Source organism: Orcinus orca, chromosome 21, assembly GCF_937001465.1.
Source record: "Orcinus orca chromosome 21, mOrcOrc1.1, whole genome shotgun sequence".
Lineage (NCBI taxonomy): Eukaryota > Metazoa > Chordata > Mammalia > Artiodactyla > Delphinidae > Orcinus > Orcinus orca.
Genome location: NC_064579.1, coordinates 30,613,147 through 30,636,393, shown reverse-complemented (window position 1 = coordinate 30,636,393; position 23,247 = coordinate 30,613,147). Strand labels below are relative to the sequence as shown.

The window sequence follows — 23,247 nt, the reverse complement described above, 5'->3', positions numbered from 1 at the left end:
ACCCCAGCACAAAGGACTTGCTCCTCCTTCAAAATCCCAGAAGTTTATAACACTTCTCTTTAATTACACCTAACTTTTTTTTAATTTGGCTGCATTGGATCTTCATTGCTGGGCTTTCTCTAGTTGCAGCCAGCGGGGGCTTCTCTTGTTGCGGAGCACGGGCTCTAGGCGCACGGGCTCAGTAGTTGTGGTTTGCAGGCTCTAAAGTGCAGGCTCAGTAGTTGTGGCGCACGGGCTTAGTTGCTCCGCGGCATGTGGGATATTCCCGGACCAGGGCTCGAACCCGTGTTCCCTACACTGGCAGGCGGATTCTTAACTGCTGCAACACCAGGGAAGTCCCTACACCTAACTTTTTAATAGCACTTCCCTATCTTGGGATAATTCTTCCAGGCTATTTTACACTATTTAAATTGTCTATTTAATTTCATAGCAATAAGAGCCTTGACGTTTTTGTAAACCTTGCAACTCCTACCAAGTTAATATTTTAAAAGTCTGGGGGCGGGCTTCCCTGGTGGCGCAGTGGCTGAGAGTCCGCCTGCCGATGCAGGGGACACGGGTTCATGCCCCAGTCCGGGAAGATCCCACATGCCGCGGAGCGGCTGGGCCCGTGAGCCATGGCCGCTGAGCCTGCGCGTCCGGAGCCCGTGCTCCGCAATGGAGGAGGCCACAACAGTGAGAGGCCCGCGTACCGCTAAAAAAAAAAAAAAAAAAAAAAGTCTGGGGGTGGTGGGTGGGATGAATTGAGAGGTTGGGATTGACATATATACACTAATATGTATAAAATAGTTAACTCCACATCACCAAAGTTAAGACTTGAGTTAATCACAGTTTTGGCTCTCCCAGAAATGCAATCTTAAACCAGTTAATCAGGAAACGTCTGGTCAGCACTAGTCAGGTAATGTTTCCTCCCCTATAGGCAAGTAACTTGGAAATAAGCAACCTGCTTTTCCGCCAGTGTAGCTGCCTTTTTCCTGCTCTCCTCTGCCCGTGAAAGTCTTTCACGTTGTACAGCTCCCTGGGGCTGCTTTCTACCTCCTAGATTGGATACTGCCTGATTCGAACTGATTTTCGCTCAAATCAATTTTAAAAAATTTAACATGCCTCAGTTTATCTTTTAACAGTTCTAGTGTCAGAAGATAGAGTGAAGTACGATATACCCCTGACACCCCGCGGCCAAGAGCAAAGAGCAAGCAAACGTGGGTACCTGCTGAGCCCTGAGCCCTGCCGGCTCTGGAGGTCATGCGCGAGTCCCCCCCGGATCCTAGTGTGAGCTTTCAGACTTCATGTGAGCACTTCTTTGTCCGTACTGGGTCCAGAAACTGGTCGGAGTCAGGCTGGGTCCGACTCAGAAACCGGACTGGGTCTGGGGTCGGACTGGGACTGACTTGAGCTGGACTGGGTCCCGTGTGGAGCCTCAGGTGAATCAAAGTTTGTTTTCAGGCTGAACAGGCAGGTTAAACTCATCAAGGATAATCCTGAGCTACAGTGGCCACGGTGGAGAACTTTTCACCTAGGTAAGCGTATCCGGTTAGGAGGAGCCCTAGAAGAAAAAAGGGGGTCTCAGATAGGCACTCACCAGACAGTGTAGAGGGAACATTATTTTTCTCCTCTACAGTTTCTGGGGACCTGGATGAGACCCGCTGGGACACCCCAACTTGCTCCAGAGCCTGCAGATGGGATCCCGGGGAAACTGGTGAAGCCGGCAAAGGTTCTTACCAAAGTCAGCTCTCCTGGACCTCTGCTGCAGGAGCAAGCGACAATTTCATGCTGTGCCTTCCTTTCCAAACCCAGATGGGCAGGAAAAAACAGTTGTGAGAAGGAGATCTTTGAATTGTGACTCTTGACTTAGCTTTCAGGTGCCCGCTGGTGGTGACTCTCTCATTCCCAGGGACAGCTACGCCTGCGTGTTTGTGTCCTGAGAACTTGGCTCGGCAGCTCTCAGGTTGCAAGCCCCTGAATATGGCCTGGAAGAAACGTGGGCTGCATCCCATTTGAGGCTTGGGTCATATTGACTGTTGCCAGCTCTTGGGGGGAACTGTCTGAGTCTTTCCTTTGTTTTGGGGGGTGACTCTGGATCTTGGGAGAGTAGGATCTTTTGTACCCTTTTGGGGGATACCTCTGCATCCAGGGGCTTGTTCAATACTGCCAGGAATCTACTCTCTGTCCCAGCTGATACCTGACAAGATAATTTGAAAGGATTTTTTTTTCTTTTATTAAAGTAGCTCTACAGTCATAAGTTGGCCAGACTGGAAGCTGATACTTAGAGCCTAAGAGCAACTTTTTTTTAGGTCTTCTCTAAACTAAAATGAAACTATGTACCCAGAGGGAAAGAAAAACATTCTGAAGCCTTTGTGAAAGGATTTACTAAAACATCCCAAACACACAGAACTCTAAAATCTGAAACATAGAAATCTTTTGATTTTCATCTTAGTGGAAGATCTTCTCCCTGATATAAAGAAGCAAATTGAGGGTAAGTAGTTGGATGAGTGGGTCAGTCTCTTAATATCATTCACGTTGCAACCCAATTATTTAAGGAATTAAAAACATCTAACTTGTATTACAAATCAAGTCTTTACAGGAACAGAAATGCAGCTCTAGAAACAATTCAAAGCACACTCATCCTTTTTTTTTTTTTCCCCCCCACCAATCCCCAAACCTCCCCAATGAGATGTCAAAAGACTTGCAGACTTTGTAAATGATCTGGACTTAAAGAACACGAGTCCTTGGGGGAACTTGCATTCTTTCTCTGTGCCTTTTGAGACATAACTCTTCTACCTGGTCTTCTCTAGAAACCAAGGTAATTCTTATCAGAAGCGGGGGTGGGGGGAGGATATTTTGAAATCCAGGCCTAAGAAAAATCTTAGAAATCTCTTTCAAAAAGATTAGTTAAAAGCTATCTTAACAGGTAAACATATTCTATCTGCCAGGAACACAATTTGGATCCAATGTTCTTTTATAAACTAGTGAGTTTGCATTATCATACCTGTTTCATGGCTAAAATCTTAAAATGAAAGCTATAAGGATCTGTTTGTACCTGTCTATATGTTTATAATGTCTAGGTATATTATAGATGTGTGATTTTTTTAACCTCCCAATAGTATTGCCACAATTAATTTTATAAACAGCTCTATTTTAATTGGCTTAAAGACAAACATTAAATAAATCAAGTATACTCACAGAAATATAGAAACTAACCCAAATGTTTTTCAATTTCACATGATCTAGGCTAATCTTCGGTAAACAAAACCTACTTTAAGTTTGTCACTTAATTAGAAGAGGCAAGTCTTTGGAGCTCTCAGCATTAAATATAGTACTTTTATTCTACCTCGGTTTACAGAGTCAAATAAGCTCGTTATCTCTGTTGCAGAATTTGTCAGCAAGAAAGATAACTTAAAATGATGATTAGCTGTTTAATGTCTCATGAAATTTCCAAGAGTAAATCTAATTGTTAAGAACAAGCAAATTAAATAGACGTAAAAGGTTATAAACGCACTTTTCAACAATCATTGTTTTATGGTATGTCTACTTAAAAAATAGTTCCCAGAACCTTTAATACGCTTCAGTTCACCTTTCAACAAGGTGAAGTCTCCGTTCCCCCTTTATTCAAACATTTATTAAGCACTTAATGGTGCCGGGCGTAAGGTAAAACACATTCAGAAAGGCACAGAGGAGGCTTCGTGCCCCGGAGGCGCAGTAAGGTACACTTCCCTGAGCTGGGGAGACGGCTGATTTCTGCTTCTCCAGGGTCTCCATTTCTTTCAGCTCAGAGATGCAAAACCAGAGGACGTCCTACAAAAAGCTGTAGAGGAAAGACAACTTTAGGTAGGGTGGGAGAAAGCTAAAAGAAGCTTGGCTGTAAGCTAGGCCGCCTCACCTACACTCAAAAACCATCCCGGATCTCTGCGGCCAGGTACCCCACGGAGCACACTCTGAGCTTCGCAAACTTAGCGACTTCAACTTTTAATAAGAGGCTAACACGTTAAAATCAAACTTGAAAGCTCCCAGGGTCGTGTAAGCCAAGGCCGAGCAACTTCATACTAACTTTCGGTTGAGTAGTAAAAAAAAAAAATCTCCGTAGACGTAAGAAGGACGGTAGCGTGGACACCCGGAGCCCAAGGGGCACGAAGACCTCCCGCGGTCCCCAAGAGGAGGCCAAGTCTCGCGAGAGTTGAGGCGCCCGGACCGCGCCCCAAGGGATCCGGCGGAGCGGACGGGGCGGGAAGGTGGGCGGGGCGCCGGGACCGGGAGTTCCGGGTTCCCCAGCCGCGGAAGTACGGGGCGCGGCGGCTGTCGGCTTCGTCAGGGTTATTCTTGGCGGCGGCGCGTGGCCATGGTGCGGAAGCCGAGCCACCGGCTGCTGCTGCTGTCGCTGCTGCTGCTCTGCCGGGCCCCGGTGTGCAGCTCCGCCCCTCTGCCCCTGATCCTCAACACTTGGCCTTTCAGGAATGCAGCCGTAGCAGGTGCGGGGCCGGGGGCTGCGCTGCCAGAGCTCGCGGGTGGGGCGGGCTGCCGCCGACCGCACCGAGCTGCTGGGAGCCGGGAGGCGGGCTTTCCGCAGCCTCCCCTGCGGCCTTTCCCGCAGCCGCGGCGCCTCGGGCACTGGACCCTCCTCCCCGCCACTGCTGCATTTTAGATCCTCAGCGTTTTTTGTGACTCCCTTTCTGCAGCCCCGAGTCACTGTATTTTCCACCCTGCTGCCGACCCGGAGCAGTTACGGCCTTTCTGCTCAGACTCTTCCTCCAGTGGCTCCTACGCCGGCTTTTGCGTGACCTCCAGCCCTTTCCTGCCTTTCCACCTCACCTTTGGAGCCCGTCACATCTCCCCAGTACCCTCCACTTAGGCTTTGCCGACGACTAAGTTCCCCAACAAAGCGTGCTCGCTTTACGTGTACTTTTTGTTGCTGCATGCTGACGCGCTGTATTTGCCACCTGGAAAAGGAGTTCCAACCTTGGTTATACGTTAGGATCATCCTCAGAGCTTCTCAAAAGGACCCGTGCCTGGGCCCTACCTCCTGAGGTTTTCCTTTCACTGCTGGAACCAAAGTTTGTTTTTTTTTTTTAAAGCTGCCTAAGTGATGTTGATTTGCAGTCAGGATTGAGAACTACCAAACTAAGATATTACCTCTTCAGGAAGACTTCCCTCATTTACTGTCCTCAAACCCAGTCTGAGTCAGGTGCCAGGCTTGCGTGCTTTGATATCATCCTGAACATACCATTACCTTGTCATTTTCTTATCCTACTTGTTTCATTCAGTTTAAGACATACTACCCTAGGAGTAGTTTCAGACCCCTTCTCCCCCATTTGAGGCTGCTAATATGATTTTCTGGGGCTGAATTAGCTTTAGAATTTGATGGAGCTAAGTTTGTATGTTATAGGCAGTGCATACGATTCAGAGAAAAAATGAGGAAACAGGCTGTGAAAGAAATTCCCAGCGATAATGAGACAGAAAAGAAAGTTCAGGGCCCTGGGCTGGGAACAATTCTGTGTATGTTGTCTGAATTCAGAAGGGGGGGGGGAACTTCTCTAAATATACTTTCAAGCCTGTTCTTTCAGTGGTAATGCTTATTATTTACCAATAGTGTCATTAACCCGTCAAGGAATTCTATTTTTATTAGTAAAGAAATTGACTACTGAACACCTTCCCCCCCGCCCCCCCCTCGCCCATTCCATGTTTGGGGCTCTGGAGAACATAGTTTAGTGTTAAAAGCATGGCCCCTGGAACAAAAATGGTTACTTTTGAATCCTGACGCTGCTGTCGACTAAGCTGTGTGACCTTGAACAAATAGCCTCTCTGGGTCTGTTTCTTCCTCTTTAAAATAAGGATAGTAATTGTACAGTACCTGAAAGATTAAATCAATTATCCACGTGAAGCCCACGTTGTAATTATTTGCTGTTATTTTGTTGTTATGGAGACTTGCTGATATATTTTTAATAATCTGATGATGCAGAAGAAATTTACGGGGCTATGATTTCATGAATTTTCAGTTTTCCTTTTAGTGGCTTCAATTGTAACTTATAAAAGTGAAGAAGAGAATACTTCTTTTCTCACACACACAGTAGAAACAGGTATTATTAATAAGTGAAAAAACCCTCACTTTGCATCAGTAGCCAAAGTCTGAATTCTTCACGGTAAAGGGTTGTGTTATGTAACTCTGTCTATATCACTGACTGCTTTGCAGCACTGATAGACGAAAATTTCAGTTTAACTTGGAGTAAATGTGCAAACAGTTTTAAAAATAGGAGTTTTCAAGATGTTTTTGGTTTTTTGCCTTTGGCATTGAAAAAAAATGCGTGTCTACACGAGCACTCTTGGGGTTTGATTGCCAGCATGGAGGACGTTAGCATCTGGAGGGTCTGCGCTGGACGCGGTTGAGAGCGGCTGTGCGGCGTGTGAACAGGAGCAGTGTGACGGCACCGTGGGCTTTGGCGGCAGCCCCGACGAGTCTGGAGAGACCACCCTGGATGCCATGATCATGGACGGGTAGGAGTGCCCTGAAAAGCCTTAGTGCTCTCTGCACCTCCGCTGCAGGTTGAGTTACATGGATGGCTGATTAGTCTTCTACTGAGAGCAAGATGGACAAATATATGTGTGTGTTTTTAAAATTTTTATTGGGGTGGAGTTGATTTACAATGTTGTGTTAGTTTCAGGTGTACAGCAAAGTGAATCTGTTATACACATATATCCACTGGATATCCAGTGGATACATATATCCACCTTTTTAGGTTCTTTTCCATGTTGGTCATTACAGAGTACTGAGTAGAGTTCCCTGTGCTGTACAGTAGGTCCTTGTTGTTTATCTGTTTTAGATATAGTATAGTGTGTTATATGTCAATCCCAATCTCCCAATTTATCCCTCCCCCCGCAATATATAAGTTTTGATGCAGGTCAAAAGCCCTAGCATATTGTACTTGGCCTTTCCAAACACAAGGCGTTTCCCCCTCAATTAAAAGAAAGTCATGCAGCAACATGGAGGGACCTAGAGATTATCATACTAAGTGAAGTAAGTCAGAAAAGGATATCGTATGATATCACTTATTTGTGGAATCTAAAAAAAACGATACAAATGAACATATTTACAAAACAGAACTAGACCCAGAGACAGAGAAAACAAACTTATGGTTACCAAAGGGGAAAGGTACAGGAGGGATAAATGAGGAGGTTGGGATTAACATTTACATACTACTATATATAAAATAGGTAAACGACAAGGACCTACTGTATAACGCAGGAAACTATACTCAATATCTTATAATAACCTATAATGGAAAAGAGTCTGAAAAAGAATATATACATATATAGAACTGGTTCACTTTGCTGGACACCTGAAACTAACACAACATTGTAAATGAACTATACCTCAATAAAAATTTTATTTTGAAAAAAAAAAGAAAGAAAATCATAATCATAGTAGAAAACTATCACATTGAGGTAGGTAGTCTCCTTAGAACAGGGAGAGCCCCAAGGTACAGAAATACGTCTCTGACCTGGTAAACCATCATTTACCCACCAACCACAAACGCTGTGGGTTGCCTGACCTGAAGCCTTAAAACCCCTTTCAAAAGCCATATTTAAAACGAGCCATGGGAAACTGAGAGTTTTAGTGCTCTGGGAACATAGGGGTAATAGATTCTCTGTTTGTTCCTTAATATGCCTGAATGTGGGAATTTGTATGAACTTCATGGATGTGCCGTCACGTCTACGTCAAGACAGTGGAGTTTATCCTACAAAACACTATAGCTTGAAGTAAAGCAATTTTTAAAACATTTGTGAACCTATAAAAATACCTTAAAAGATCTTACTGCACTTTTTTCTTGCAGTACTACCATGAACGTAGGAGCAGTGGGAGATCTTAGACGAATTAAAAACGCCATCGGGGTAGCACGAAAAGTACTGGAACACACGACACACACACTGTTAGCAGGAGAGTCAGGTATATTTTAACTGTACTCAATTTTTATGTAGGCTTGTGTCTATCGTCTTCACTGTGAAAAAAGGACTCAGTATAAAATAGTGGATAAAAGCAGACCTAAGTTCAAATTCAAGCTGTTTTACTTAATATCTATTTAACTTTGGATAAGTTACTTAACCTCTAAATTGTACTTTCTTCATTTTTAAAATAGGATTTTTAGAAATCAGTTTATTATTAATAAATGAGTAATTGCTGGAGGGAAACAGGATTCAGCATTATTTCTCTTCTTGTATTACATTTTTATGGGTGTAAGACCCAAGGCGCATAAGGTAACAGAAGATGGGAACGGATGGAGTTTTGCTGTGGCAACGGCACTTTCTTGAACACCTCCCAAGGTATACACCCAGAACCATACCGTGATCTGTATTCAAAAAGATCATTCTTAACCACATATTAGCTCACAGTTCCAGTAGGCACCCTTCAATTTTGTTGAAACAGAATGGAAAACTACCTGACAAACACAGGAGCTGTCAGTCTTTCATGGAATCCAGTGGTGCCTTTATTTGGCGTCTCAACGTTGTTTTACGCTCTGGGCATCGCACCCCAGTTAGAGTCACGGTTGTTCCGAGGTGTCCCTTTCCTTTTGTGAAGCAGAAGCAGGGATATTCTGGAGGGAAGGTGGGAGAGGAGAGCTGTCATCACACTGCCCACAAGGGTCTCAGCAGATCAGGGTCAGGAAGGACGTAGGGAAGTCGAGATCCAGAAACTGATGCCCGTAACACTCTTCATGTGTGAATACTCCCTTGACCGTCTGTGTTTACCCCCAGGATGGCTGCGCTCCACGTACGAGACAGCTGACCCCCAGCACTTCCTGTGCATACATTTTGTTTAAAAGATAATACTTAACTCATTTGCATTTTTCTTCCTCATCTCCAGCCACCAAGTTTGCCGAAAGCATGGGCTTTATCAACGAGGATTTATCCACCAATGCTTCGTGTGCTCTTCATTCAGATTGGCTGGCCTGGAATTGCCAGCCAAATTACTGGAGGGTACGTATGCACGATATTTTAAAGTTAAGTTATTTGAAAATACTACGTGACATCCCTTCCACTCTCAGTCATCCACCTGTTGCCTACAGTGCTAATCAGCACCCTGGTTGCACTTCAGAACCAACGATTGATGCCAACTCTGGGCACAGGATGGTCTCAAAAGCTCCCCAGCTACATCCGATCCACGTCCTGAGTGGGGAACTCCCGACCCCTGGCAGTGGTTTCAAGCTGTGAAGGTTCTGCTGTGGGAGAAGGGCTGCCTCACTCAGAACTGCTCTGCTGTGTTTCCTTGTAACAAAAGGTTCCATGTATTAAGAAAACAAAGTTTGGAAACCATTAGTCTAAAATATTTCTTATATTTTATCTATGTGAAGTATACCCAGTATCTTGCCCTTTTTTAACTTGGGGATTTATACTATTAGGTGTCTAGTATGTTACCAGGAAGATAATTTATCTTTAAGTCAATGGGACTTTGAGCCTGAATCGGTTTGTCTTTGCTACCCAGAATCCTGCTGTGGAGCGTGTTAGTCTTTTACCTGTTTCTTTGCCAAATCCTAGTTACCTCTGAGTAACCAGGGAGTCACTTGAAAGAGGCCACTGCATGAAACCAAGTCATGGGAGGCACCTGGTGCGCAAATGAACAAGACATGAGTTGTAGGTTTCTTGCTTTAATACTAATCCATATCCACAACCTGAACTTATGAATTTGGATTATTTTCCTGAGCCTTTAAGATTCATAAAAGAATCTGAGAGAACAGCTTAGGATATGTTCACATGTACCTAGCTTTGAAAAATAGAAGATTTTAAAATAGATTTTGCTTTAAATTTCAGAGTAGCTCTTCTTAGGTCAGGGAACAAATTCTAAAATTTAAAAGTCATGTTCTGTACCTGATTTCTTTGAGAAATCTAAAAAAAAATCTAATCTAAAAATCTTCATTTATATTTGCCATTGTGCTGAGAATTTTTGGCATATATAGAGAAAAACTGGGGATCTTTTCCGGATAATATAAATGTCTCTTCCGTATTATACAATTCTGAGACCAGACTAGGTATTTAGTAAAATTATATCCATCTGTCCACATAAGACTTAGCTAATCTTTGGCTTTTAATTCTTATCTTTCAGTTACCCGATGTCCTTTTGGTTTCTTGCTAATGTTTAGCGATTGTACATAACTACATGCTGGTTTCTAAAATCACCCTTTCTAAAAACTAAAACTTAAATCTCGTTTACAGAATGTTATACCAGATGCTTCAAAATACTGTGGACCCTACAAACCACCTAGTATCTTAAAGCGAGATGGTTCTACTTACAAAGAAACAGGAGATAGTTACGGTCATGATACTATTGGTAATTTGCCTTCTATACCGTTCTTATGGTTAAAGTTCAGCTAGTTTTAATTGCCCTCCTGTAGTTCTTAACTTCTTTATCCTTAATCATGTACCAGAAGGTGATTTTGATTAAGTGGCAATTAAGAAACACACACACACACACACACACACACACACACACACACACACACACACACACACACACATTCTTTTCATATCATCTGTATATATTTTGGTAAATTTACTTTATACATAAATCTGATGATTATTCACTTGGGGATTTTAAAATCTTTGTTTGATATTTAGTTCTTTAATAATGTTATGTTTGCCACATTCAAATGATCTTTCCAGTCATTTCCTGTAATGTTGAAAATTTCCATTAGTCTATAGCCGTGATTCTCTTTGGCATTACCTTTGAAAAAGCATTGAAAAGTGAGCAATTTGAAGTGAGGATATGGGGTGTCTACAAAATGATGCTGTGAAACGAGGTCATTAAAAAACACAGATTTTACCACTGGTGTAATTTTCAATATTCCCAAGATTCCTATTGTCTTCTACCTGAAAATAATGGAAGACGATATTTATATTACCAACTGCACAATTATTTGGTTATATTTGAGGTACACTTTAGAGTTGACACCTACAATGATTTTTTTTTAATTTCTAGGCATGGTTGTCATCCATAAGATGGGAAATATTGCTGCTGGTACATCTACAAACGGTATAAAATTCAAAATACCTGGGTTAGTGTTTCTAAAAGACCAGATCTCGAAAATATGTACTGAGTATCAACTAATATGTCCTAGGTGCTATGGGGGATGCAAAACGCAAAGCACAACCCTACTCTCACAGCTAAGGTTATTGTGAAAGAAAATAAATTAGTAGCTGCTAAGTGCAAAGGAGAAGGTGTCTCAGTCAGGGCTGCAGAGTTTAGGGATGGTGGTGTGATCAGATTAAGCTGGGGCCATCAGGGGCCTGGAGAGAGGGGCTGGGAGCTGACCCTGACCCTGAGAGAGGGACCAGGGACATCCAGGCCAAGGCACTAGCAGATCCAAAGTAGCACAGGCTCAGGTTCGGGGCTCCCAATGGCCAGAAACAAAACTGCACATCTGTTGGGTGTGGGGGAGGAGACCAGAGCCAGATTTCGGGGGGTCTTTAAGGATTTCTGGATTTTATTTCAAAGTAGTAGAAAAGCATGGAAGGTTTATTACAAGGAAAACCTTGAGTAAAATGTTGGCACCTGACCTAGACAGCAGGAATAGATTGTAGGTGAGGAAAACCAGTTGGAACCTGCTGAGATAATCCAGGAATGAGATGATAAAGGATGGCGGTGGTGGAACAGTCACCGTGAACCTGTGCCATCCCGCCACGTATGATGGGCTGCTGTGTGATTCTCATGTAATGAATGAATGCGGGTTTATGAAAACCTAAGTGGAAAAACTAAGGAAAGTCTATCCTCTGTATTCTGATGAAGAATTTACTTGAAACAATAGTCAGTGACTAAGTAGAAACGTCTCCTAAAAGAATTTTCTGCACTTGACTTCCCGTCCTGAATGACCGTGCTGTGCCCTCCCAAAGTCGAATAGGAGACTCGCCAATACCTGGATCTGGGGCCTACGCCGACGACACTGCAGGGGCTGCAGCAGCCACCGGGGACGGCGACATCCTGATGCGCTTCCTCCCAAGGTGCGCCCTCCTACATCTGTGACTTCAGAGATCTTAGAAGGAGATATTGTCCCTCAAGAGAGAAAATAATTGTCTGTGCCGCGTGATCCGCATTTGTGTGTACGAGAGCTTTTCAGAAAGCCTGTTACCAACTCTTGGCGCCGTCCCTTTGACGATCCTAATCATTCAGATGAAGCAGCCACAGTCCTGAAACAATAACTCTGCTTACTCGCTTCGCAGATGAGAATGCTTAGGATCTATTTAAATAACTTACGTAAGGCCACTGAGTAAGGCCTGCGATAATTGATGATAAAAGTAGAAAATGCAGTCGCCGTGTACAATTAATTACTGAGAGATAATCCTTGCAACTACATGTTTTGCGCATGCCTAGTCTTTTCCCCCGTTGACTGTAGCCCCATTTCTTACTTAAATATAACCTCTATACTTTATGACTTCAGGCTGTTTTTACTAAGTAACAGTTATTCAGCTGAAGCCCAAAATAAAAGTCCTTATCTGAAATGAGTGGGTGGATTAGTTGAAAAGGTAGACACGGTATCAAGGTTTACTGCCTTTCCTGTTGATACTCTCACAGGAGTTACCTCTTTTCACTTACATGCACTGTATTTTGTCAGTTGTGACAATTTTGATGGTTTTAGATGTCTAACCTCAATAACCAAATCTGGAGTTAGCTTATTCTCTGATACTAAAGTTCTGCCTCTGTTGAAATCAGCTACCAAGCTGTAGAATACATGAGAAGAGGAGAAGATCCCACCACAGCGTGCCGGAAAGTGATTTCAAGAATCCAGAAGTATTTCCCCAACTTCTTTGGGGCTGTGGTATGTGCTAACGTGACTGGAAGTTATGGTAAGTTTTATCTGAAATTCATATTTATGTGAACCTGCAAATGTTGATGAGGACAGAGACTTTAAAACGCTGTTGGGTATTTTAATCCTCTGCGATAGAAACAGGGACTGTACTGAGTAGGCAATGGATAAATGTTAATTGTTGTGTCAAGACCCCCAGAGTGTTAGAAGTGTACCTGAAAGTCTCCTCTGTTGACTGGCGGTGGTTAGGATCCAGTCTTTGGCTGTTCGGTCTTACCCTTGACGTCCGTCCTAAGGAAAGTTTAGCTTCGGCTCGAGTATATGCTGAGATGGGCTAACGTAGTCAGATGTTTTTGTTCATTAGAAGTACGTAGGGATAAACGATCTTCCCCACTTCTCTGTTCATTATTTAAAGGTCTCAGTCATTTAGATCTCAGGGCTCCCAGGTACAAAATGTATTACTAATTAGTAAACTAAAGGCGTTAGCAGAATTATTTTCGCAGTGTATTTGAGGCATGTCCTTTGCTTCATTTACTTTCCATATGAGCCCGTCACAGTTTCAAAGCATTTCAAGATCAACCAGTGCCGCTCCTCATTGGTGAGGTTTCAGACGGGGAAGATACACAGCCTAGTGATCAATACAGCTCATTAGGTTAGACTGCTTATTACTGTGCTTTGATCTTTTACTTCCCACAGTTTGGTATCTGAAAAACTTGTCTGAGGAATTCCATACTCTTTTTTAAGTACTAAAATACAAGAGTCGATGTAAGTTATGGGTGGGGAGGCTTTGTGTCTAAAATAAATCAGTTTCATTGATTCCCTCTTAGGAAATAAACCTTAGAAGGCTCAACGTTAGATTTAACAGGATGTAAAAATGATAATTATATAATTGTAGGTGAATTTAAAATTGACCAGCCCCTTGTATTTAAAGTAGTGGCATTAGAAGGGCTCCCTCCAGGTGTCTGAGCAGGTGAAGAAATCACTGTTGTCTGACAGAGAGCATCTTGACAAAACAAGGCTCACTTTCTACCCGTGCAGAAGCGTAGAAAAGAGCAGGGTGCCTGGGGAGGGGAGGATTATGGGTGGATGAAGGGAATGGCCTAGTCACTAGGGAAATACAGTTGTTAGTGTGTGCCTGAAAATTTTCTTTTTCTACGAAAAGGATATGAAAACATTAAAATAACAGTAGCAATGACCGCCTATGTATAGGAGCAAAAAATCAGCCTATATTCTGAGGTTCAAAGAGATGGCTTTCCCACTGCCTTTCTGTCCCCTCATGGACTGTCAGCTAGTCTGCACTAAGGTGGACACACAGCCCACTTCCGTGTGGCCCGACTGGACAGCAGGTACACAACAGCCAGTGTGGCAGTGGGGAAGCAATGTCTGTATTGGTTGTAAATGACATGTGCATTCTATATTTAACCAAACAACTTTTTCTCTTGGCCCCAGGTGCTGCCTGCAATAAACTTTCAACATTTACTCAGTTTCATTTCATGGTTTATAATCCTCTAAAAAGTGAGCCAACTGAGGAAAAAGTAGACTGCATCTAATCCATCTTTTCTGTCCACATCTCTACTTAAAGAAGAAAGAAACAGAGGCTGAAAAGGCTGCTCACTGTCATCGTATAACGTGCCTCATGTATTCTAAAATTCTTTGTGTAAAATAAGCACAAAAATTTTATGCTAAAAGCATTTTCACTTTCTGTATCTGAAAAATTTTTATTATCTGTTTTTCTTTAAGCTTTGTATATCCCCTGAAAATATTTGTGTGTATGTATTTTGTATATGTTTAAATTTTGAGTGATATTTGGATTTCTGCTCAGTGTTTCAAGAAATTGCTACTTTGGGGATTTATTTCCATAAATAAATGATACAGTAAAGTGATATAGTAAAGCCACAAGAAATAATCTATATTTGGATACTTAAAATAATTAGAGTAGCCAAGGATTTTAGACCCAAAGAAAAAGGTAACAGTGAGTCACAGCATGGTAAGTCCTGACCGAATCTCAGTACCTTAGAGTAATGTGTCTCTTATCGCTGATTATCAGTTGTACGTAATGCTCTCTTCTAGCTTGAAGAGGAAAGAATGCTGTTCATCATAAAGGTGCGTTTTGTTTAGCACGTATTAGAAAATGTGGGCCGTCTTCTGACGAGCAACTGTGTTGATTTTCTTGGGCTTCTTCCTCTGATGGTGCGCTCTCAAAGTGTGAAGGTTTTTAGCCACCAAAAAAATCTCTGACCTTTTAGCTACAAATATTTAGTACTGATAATTTCTTCCGAAAATGATTTAGGGAACTTGATCTGTACTGTGGTTTTACTAATCTCTTGTGCACATGTTGGTGGTCTGAATTAGCAGTGAGTCAGTAACCCTCGTCTGCCTTGTTTTTTCTGAGTGCTCGGTCAGCCGTCTGCGGACTAGACAGGACTGTAAGTGCGCTTTCTCAGGATCATCTTTGCTTCATTACCTTCCTTTTACATCAGGAGTCATTAATAAAACTGTATGTACAATATTGTCCCCCACCTTTAGTATATCTGCTCCGTTTTTTCCTACAGTCATCTTAAGATTTAATGTTCTTTGTAAGTTAGGGCTAGAAATCTGTAGTTTTGAGAATGCCCTTAGGTCACCTGTTCTCACACCTTGTCATGTGTCATCACTGTCTGGGGAGCCTCTTCACAAATGCCCTCTGCTCTGTCCCACCCAATCAGAATCTTCACAAATGGGAACTTGAAAGCTGGACTCCGCAGCTGCTGATGGCAGCCTGAAAGCTAATAAGGAAACAGTCCCGCAGCCTCACACTCACAGAGCAGAAGGGGAAATCTGACTCTTGTGGGTTCCCCCAAGGTACATCGACTTGCTAACATCTGATACGGGGCCTTGGAACAAAGGGAAAGAAGCCAGATTTAAACTTGGAGTATATTTATATCAAGATGAAATGCCTGTTTTGTGTGTTTGCCGTCCGTTGATACGTTAGGCAGCCATGTACCACCAGAAAAATGAGTTTGAAAGTCTTCATGGCCTGTCACTCCCCAGCAAATGAGAAGTTTAGCTGATCCTGATTTATAGAATTCTGACCTGAAGTTGTTAGACATGTATATGTACACGATATACACATAAACAAAAAAAGGGTGTGTTTCCATTACCAGCACTCAGATGACTCCTTTTGGTTTCAAAAGGCAAATAATAAGCATAATGCATTTTTAATTGAGATATCATACATAGACTATAATATACTTTTAAAGCCCATAATTTTTAATTGTTGAACTTCTTTTTAAAGTGTTATTACATCTGATGCTTGGTGTTTGAATTTGGAGCTAAGAACATAATTGAACTCAGTATCTTAATGGTTTAACTTCATTTGAATTAAAAACTGATGACATAAATATGTATCTTAATTGGCTGCTAATTATGAAAATAGATTAAGACCTATTTATGTCACTTTACTGGTCGTTTTTTCAAAAAGATTCCTAGACCTTTAAAAAAGCTTCTAAAAAGGCATATTTAAATTTTTTGCTTGTTTTCTTGAGTACTATGCTATTTATGTGTTACTCAATATATACTCAAGCCCTGTCTTAGGAAGTTAAAAAGATGAGATAACAAGGTCTACAAAAATTGTTCATCTGCGAATTGTTTGTGCCCCATATGTGCTATATGATGAGTCTTTTCATATACAACCCAGGGTCAGCCAGTAGTGAGGTACCATATTTCAGTATTTGGAAAAGCATAGCCGCTTGAAGGGTAACGTCATTGCCACATTCAAAATGGACATAATGGGGAAATTTAAAGCCGCCATCGTCAACCTATTTGCTTCTGAGTTAAAGGGACAGGAAGTCATACAGTTCTAAGGCAGGGACAGTGCACTAAAGAACTGGCCAACTGACTTAAACCTGTGAGCTTTCTATGCTGTGCATTAGATGTGGTTGCTCACGTATTCTCTTTAATTAAAATTTGGTTTCTGGAATGTGGATGGTGACATATAGTAATATGAGAAAATCAGGTATTAGAGTAGATGTGGGAAAACAAGGTCCCTACCAATTGCCAGCAATCTGTCTCTCTTTCTAACTTGTGCAAAATCCTTAAACACCATAAACGTCAAAACACTTCTTTCCACTCCTAAATAAAACCAATGTCATTTGTCTTCCTCTCCTGTTCTGTTTATGGTAATAAAGGCTGATTGAAAATTAAACCAAAGAGTTAAGAATAAAAGCGATCCAAGCTCACTCAATTGAGTTCCTATGATGCTAAAGCAGTGTTGTATTGGAGACCCTTTAACCAGGGAGCCAACGGTTAAATTGTTAATGTCCTGAAATCAGCCATGTTGGGAGTATTTATACTACATATGTCAGCAAATATTACTAATTAGGGCTTGTTTTCCCCCTAGAAAGCCAGTTTACCAGCATACCACTGGCCAAAAGTGTTTTGAGATATGTAGCATATATGTCACACACACCCACACACACATATGCATACACACACTGTCTTAGAGGAACTCTGGAACTTAATTCCCACCCTGGCTCCATCACTTACTAGCTGTATGCCCTTGAGCAATTAACTCGTTGTCTTTGTGCCTGAGTTTTCTATAAAATGGGAATGTGGATCATAACAGTACCTACTTTACCAGATTGCTGTGGAGATCTGCCTAAAGTATTTAGAACAGGGTCCCACACAGAAGGTGCTCAGTAAATGGTGGCTAATATCATTGCTGTTATGTAGCCTGAAGCAAGAAACCACACTTTAAATAATATTTTGAGCAACTGTACCTGATACATCATGCATCTTACTGGACACTATTTGCATCGTATCGAGCCCCTTGACCTCTGACTCACTGCATTTACTCAGTACTGCTACTGGAAAACCACGTGTGAATATGAAGTTACCTGTGCCCATTATTCTCTGCCTGGGACCACAAAGGTGGCATCTGTACACACCTACACACTCGCCTTCCTTTTCCCACTGTATCTTCCCTGCAAGGAAAAAACACAAGGCAGGAACAGCATCAGTGAAATGTGTTCCTGAGCCTACTTAGTTATGTGTGAAATGTTGCTTGTGGGTGATTATTTCTTAATCACTGTCTGTTACTCAAAGAATGGCTTCTCACAATCCTCCTAACGTATAATAATACAAGTCAAGATGATAAACACGTGCTTATTTCCTCTCCCTCTACTGCTCTAAAATTACATTTAAAAAGAAGAATAAAGATAAAAATAAGTCCACAATATCAAAGGGAATGCAAGGGGATCAGTGGAAGACATCCAGAAAATTCAGAAGATGGAAGAAAACTGTCAAAAAAGAGTGAAGGAGGTTATACCGAGAACTGGTGAAGAAAATCTGCTCATACAACTCTGGGAAGATTGAGAGTTCAGATGTCAGTAATAATACAGTTATCTAGTGAAATATAGAGTTAAAAACAAGAAAATATATATAGGAATCCCCTCTACTCTCTGCCACACGCACACACACACAGAGGTTGCACACTTTGGATAAACTTGGAGAAGGAGCTAGGAAAGCTAGCTCAAAGAGTTCCTTTTCCCAAACAAGGCACTCTGCATGCAGCGGTTAACACCATCAGCTCCTAGCTAGCTCATCCTAAAATAAGGACTGCCAATTGCCAAGCCCTGCCCATGTTCACGGAGCACAGATTGGACTTTCTGACAGTTGCCTTTTCCTTAAATATTAGATGGTAATCTAGGATTGCTGGATAGTTGAAAAAAGTCTACAAAATGAAAGCCATTTTCTCAATGTAGGAGGAATCATACATCCCAGAATGAAGCAGGAGGAAAGAGAAATAACTTGGGGACACAAGACAACAGTAAAAGAGAAAGTGCAAGAAGTATTTTCAGTGAGATTTTAAAATATAATATCCTTCAAAGAAGAACAGGATAGTATGAAAAAGGAGCAAGGTAGAGGAAAGAAAATCTTCAACAAAAAAGATAAAAAAAAACATAGGGCAAATGAATTTCTCAATATAAATAGATACATTTCCCACAGTTTAACGTGTTCACTGATTTTGCTTCAGAGAGAAATAAAAAAAGACACATGTTCAGACGTTGTGAAGTTTCTAAACTGTTGGATAAGTTTCTAAATGCTCCCAAATAGAAGGAACATGTTGACATACAGGGAATGAGAATCAGGCTAGTGCCAGACCTTTCATCTACAAACACTGGATGCTGGAAAACGAGGAAGCAACCAGCACCTTCCTTTTTTTTTTTTTTCAGGAAAAATTAACACGATCAACATTAAACAATTATCAAGCAAGAGTAAGGGCTAAAATAAAGATCTCTATAGACATGTAAGATTCAGAACGTTTACTTTCCACCCATCCTGTCTTACGAAGTTACTTCAGGATATTCTCCAACAGAGTGAGCATAACATTTGGGAGGGAGATGTGGGTCCAAGGAAACAACGGCTTCCAGTTTGAGAGCTTAGTGATGGTAGTTGTACATCAGGCCTGGCATGCTGACTGCATTTGAAAAAAATATGAGGCTAGAATAAAGTTGATTAGAAAAAGTGAGATAAAAAGCAAGAGAGGAGGAGGGGAGAGAAGGAGGAGAAAGTGAAGGAAGAGAGAGAAAGAGAAGCAGGTGGAGAAGAAAGAAGGAAGGGTGTGGAAGAGAGGGAGAGGGAGAGAGGGAGGGAGGAAATTAAGAGAAAGAAAAACTTCAGGAGAAAAAATACCTGGGAGAATCATAATACATAGAGAATATTTCCTGGGTCTACAGGTTATAATAATTGGAGCCTTCAGATAGGCTATGGGTAGGTGAAAAAAGAGACCACACACTTTGTGCCCTCCAAGTTCTCGACTGATTTTGTCAAGGATCTAGAGGTTGAGCTCAGGTGGGTGACTGATGCCGCTTCCTTTCATCCCTAACGGGCAGGCAGCTGCCAGTGGCACTCTCCACACAAAATAAGATTATGTCTAATGCGAGAAGCTTAATTTTGTTCTCTGCTGAAGCCCTTTCATATTCAGGATTTATATTACCATTTAGGAAGAAATGCCACATCTCCGAATGTGGTAAAAAGCAGAATCACTGCCCAAATGCCTTAAGCAGCACGTCTGCTTCCTGTTTCACTGAATCCCCACATAACTATATCAATAGAACAAGGTAAGCACCGTTAATGATTTTCAACTATTAGAATAATGGTTTAAGCTTTAGCTCTTCCACAACACACACACAAACGCACCTTGAATGAACTTGTGGGCAGAGCTAGAGAAGCTAGTGTTAAGGTTGCAATCATCACTTCAAGTACTGGAATCCAACACAAAACTTAATCTGGTTAAAGACCAGACTGTGACTGTATACTTGTAGACATGCGTAACAGTAGAATTTAAATATAAATGATAGAAGGCAGGAGGCGGAAACGGGAAGAAAGATCACATAAAAGAGGGGGAGATATTTGTAATATTTTCATCTTACAAAGTGGAAAATCAGGAAATGAAACAAGAAACAAAGGTATAGATGTTTACGGGTAAGCAAGAAACAAAATCTACCACTATAGTGATTTAACTACAGTGAGAGGCATAAGTAGAATCTTTATCATCTAAACTTGATTAATCAGAGAAGAAGCATAATCATCACTCCCCCTTAATGATATGGAGTTTATCAGCAGGAGAGATCACTGAGCGATTTCTTATGAGGAGAGGAGATGGGAGATAAGAGGGTCACTGATGCTTCCATGATAAGCCTTTCTCTTCCAGAATTTTTAAAAATTATATATATATATATATATATATATATAATACATCAAAGCTTGTTAAAACTCACTTTATTTATATAAAACATGGTTCATAGGATCTGAGTTTCATAAGTGAAATCCACATTTGAGATCCCTGAGTCTAACTTTGTATTTTGTAGCTGAGTAAGCTGAGACTGAGAGAGAGGTGACTCATAACTTAGAGAGAAGGCCAAATAACTAGTTAGTGTCAGGAATGTGTCACTTGTCTCTGCTTCTGTCAATCAGGTTTATCCAAACAAGGGTGTAACCACTACAGTTAATTCTGTTCTTCAAGAAGCTGCTGTTTAATTTTTTTTCCTTCCTCAGCAAGAGCAGTCTGTAAGGTTCTCAAATCCTAGATCAGATATCATGCTCAATAACCTCAAATATATTGATGTAATTCTAAAGAAACTAGATCACATGTAAATGATAATCTCAAGTACCTAAATGCTTTAACAAAATACGTTTTGTCCAACACTCCATGTCCTTTTTAAATTACTAGGTGTCTTAGTTTGGGCTGCTAGAATGAAAAACCCTAGGCTGGGTGGCCTAAACGACAAACATCTATTTCTCACAGTTCTGGAGGCCGGAAGACCAAGATGAGGATGCTGGCAGGTCACGTACCTGGTGAGGGCCTCTTCCTGGTTTGCAGATGGCTGTCCCCTTGTTGTGTCCTCACCTGGCAGACAGACAACTCTTATAAGGGCGTCTCACTCTTAGAAAGGCTCCACCTTTATGACCTCGTCTAACCCTAATCACCTTCCAGAGGTTCTACCTCCTAATACCACCAGATTGGGAACTGGATTTCAATAGGTGAATTTGGAAATAGTGGGGAGACAGACATTCAGTCCCTAACACTAGGCTTCTAAAAATTTAACTTGTACACAAAATTTCAGACATGGGGGATAAGTTCACCGAATCCATGATTCTGATATTCTGAGGCACAGAGGACAAATCCCGTATTTTGAGCTGTGGCTGTCAATCCTAAGGGCATTTAGTAAGGGTTATTATACATAGGGTAATATTTTTAAAATATATGTATCTTGTAAGACAATTTGTTTGAATTATCTGATACCCTTGACAGTTAAAATAATACGCAAAAAGCATGATAATACCTACCTCCTCCCCTAGATTCGGTTCATTTCATAAAAACATTTCAGTGGATGTAGCTTATCCAGTTGCCTCATTCAACCAGATGTTGGTATTGGAAAAGAACCACTAGCTGATATCATTCAATAAGATTCTCTAGCAGTCTATTGCCAACAAGATAATCCCCTGTTCAGTGGAGCATTCTGAAGCCAAATTACACAAGTCAACTAGAGTTCCTACGGCAGACTTATAAAATGGAGGGAAAGGAAGTCCCTGATATCACGGGTATAAAAAGCAGGAAGGGCAGAAACACATAGTTATCTGATCATCTACAATTGCATGGAGATGCCCCCCACCCCCACGCCCACGCCTCCCCTGGAGGGTCCTCAGTGTTCTCAGAGAAAACAGTCACTGAAACAAGATGCACACAGGGCTGTGCAGTGACATCCTAACTAGCTGTAGCGGAGTTTAGGCCTAACTAGCCTTTCTGAATTAATTCGAATCTCTAATTGTTTGGCTTGGCAGACCAACCAACTCTGCCAGGGTGCTCCCAGCTTCAGAGGTCTCCGTAAGGTTGGTTGAGGCCTTTGCAGATTCTGCATCCCCCCCCCCCCCTCCAGTCCCGCCTCCTTCCTCGTCCTCCCTGGGAGCTGTGTTTGGGCTGCCATCTTGGGATGCACACACATGTTCACGTTTGTTAGCACCCTGCCAGGCCTGCGGAGACCTTTCCACTACTTGCCCAGCTGCAGACATTTGCGCTTCTGATCCCTGTTAAGGATCAGAAGAATTAGAAGAATCGTAATGGCTTCTTTCCATGACTTGTTTGTACGTTACCCTTTGTCGACTTAAAAAAAAACCTAAAAAATGTACTATGTGAAGGCTGTGTTTATTCACTGTCTTACTGAGGCCGACAGCCCGGGAGACAGCCTCTCAGCTCCGAAGCGGGGAGCCAGTATATATGTGATTTTAGTAAAGGGGGTGCATGCAACCCAGAACTCATCTTGGTGGAAGGTTGCTGCTGGTTACGAGGAATGGGTATCTTAGTTAATGGTTTTAGTGCTTTTCTAAGCATGGGAAGAATCCAGATTTGTAAAATATTTCTCCTAAAAATATCTAACTTTCTGAAGGCCTGATCTACCAGTTTTCCCAGAGCACAGAGGGCCTCACTCCTGACCTCCGCCCTGAACTCCTTTCAAGTTGTGTTAAAGGCCAGCAGCTGCAGTGGTGAATGACTCAATCCTCGTAGAGCCCGATGGTGAGCCACATTCTTTAGTTGGCAACTTGGAGAGGCTACACCTGAGCTACACTGGAAAGAGCAGCAGCTGGAGTCAGGACACAACAGTTCCTAGCAGAGGCGACTCCGGAACCCCACTTAGAAGGAGGGACAGGAATCCAATGGAGAACGGAGGCTCAGGCCCTTCTTGTAACTGGGTTTGCGTAGCGAGCACATGCGTTTTTGTTTTTATGTGGGTCTCCTTTGGGGGCTGCTGGAGAACAGGAGGGGGCTTCCTCCCAAACTCACCCTTGGGTACTGACCCTGGCTCACACTCAGCCCTGGGTTCTTAGGGTCTTCATCTCTGAACCGCGGGTTTCCACAACAGAACCCAAGAGGGTAAACGGGAAACTGGCTACTTTTAGTCCCCAAACCAACACCATCAGCAGGATCTCGGAG

General features: G+C 42.1%; 1 protein-coding gene and 1 long non-coding RNA gene across 5 annotated transcripts; one reads left to right on the top strand and one right to left on the bottom strand.

Moving 5' to 3' along the window:
- Positions 1-1,077: 1,077 nt before the first annotated feature.
- On the bottom strand, positions 1,078-4,178 carry LOC117197022 (uncharacterized). Its single transcript, XR_004477492.2, has 2 exons — positions 4,043-4,178; positions 1,078-3,799 (listed from the first exon to the last, which is right to left on the bottom strand). It is a non-coding gene; the product is annotated as an uncharacterized LOC117197022 (long non-coding RNA).
- Positions 4,179-4,242: 64 nt separating this feature from the next.
- On the top strand, positions 4,243-15,295 carry AGA (aspartylglucosaminidase). Of its 4 annotated transcripts, XR_004477490.2 has the most exons (10): positions 4,243-4,460; positions 6,327-6,480; positions 7,818-7,930; positions 8,846-8,958; positions 10,192-10,306; positions 10,955-11,030; positions 11,866-11,973; positions 12,683-12,816; positions 13,939-14,122; positions 14,226-15,295. XR_004477490.2 is itself a non-coding variant. In XM_033407815.2 (9 exons), exons 1-9 carry the CDS (start codon positions 4,331-4,333, stop codon positions 13,983-13,985), a joined length of 990 nt encoding a protein of 329 aa, XP_033263706.1. In that variant the 5' UTR covers positions 4,243-4,330; the 3' UTR covers positions 13,986-15,295. The 4 variants fall into 4 exon arrangements, 3 of the variants coding, with proteins under 3 accessions (XP_033263706.1, XP_004280972.1, XP_033263707.1); XM_033407815.2 differs by having other exon boundaries at positions 13,939-15,295; XM_004280924.4 differs by lacking the exon at positions 13,939-14,122 and having other exon boundaries at positions 4,244-4,460.
- The last annotated feature ends 7,952 nt before the right edge of the window (positions 15,296-23,247 follow it).

Coding starts and splice junctions, on each gene's coding strand:
- AGA (XM_004280924.4), top strand. CDS start 4,331: ATGGTGCGGAAGCCGAGCCACCGGCTGCTGCTGCTGTCGCTGCTGCTG. Junction 6,481..7,817: donor GATGCCATGATCATGGACGG/GTAGGAGTGCCC, acceptor TTTTTCTTGCAG/TACTACCATGAACGTAGGAG. Junction 7,931..8,845: donor ACTGTTAGCAGGAGAGTCAG/GTATATTTTAAC, acceptor CCTCATCTCCAG/CCACCAAGTTTGCCGAAAGC.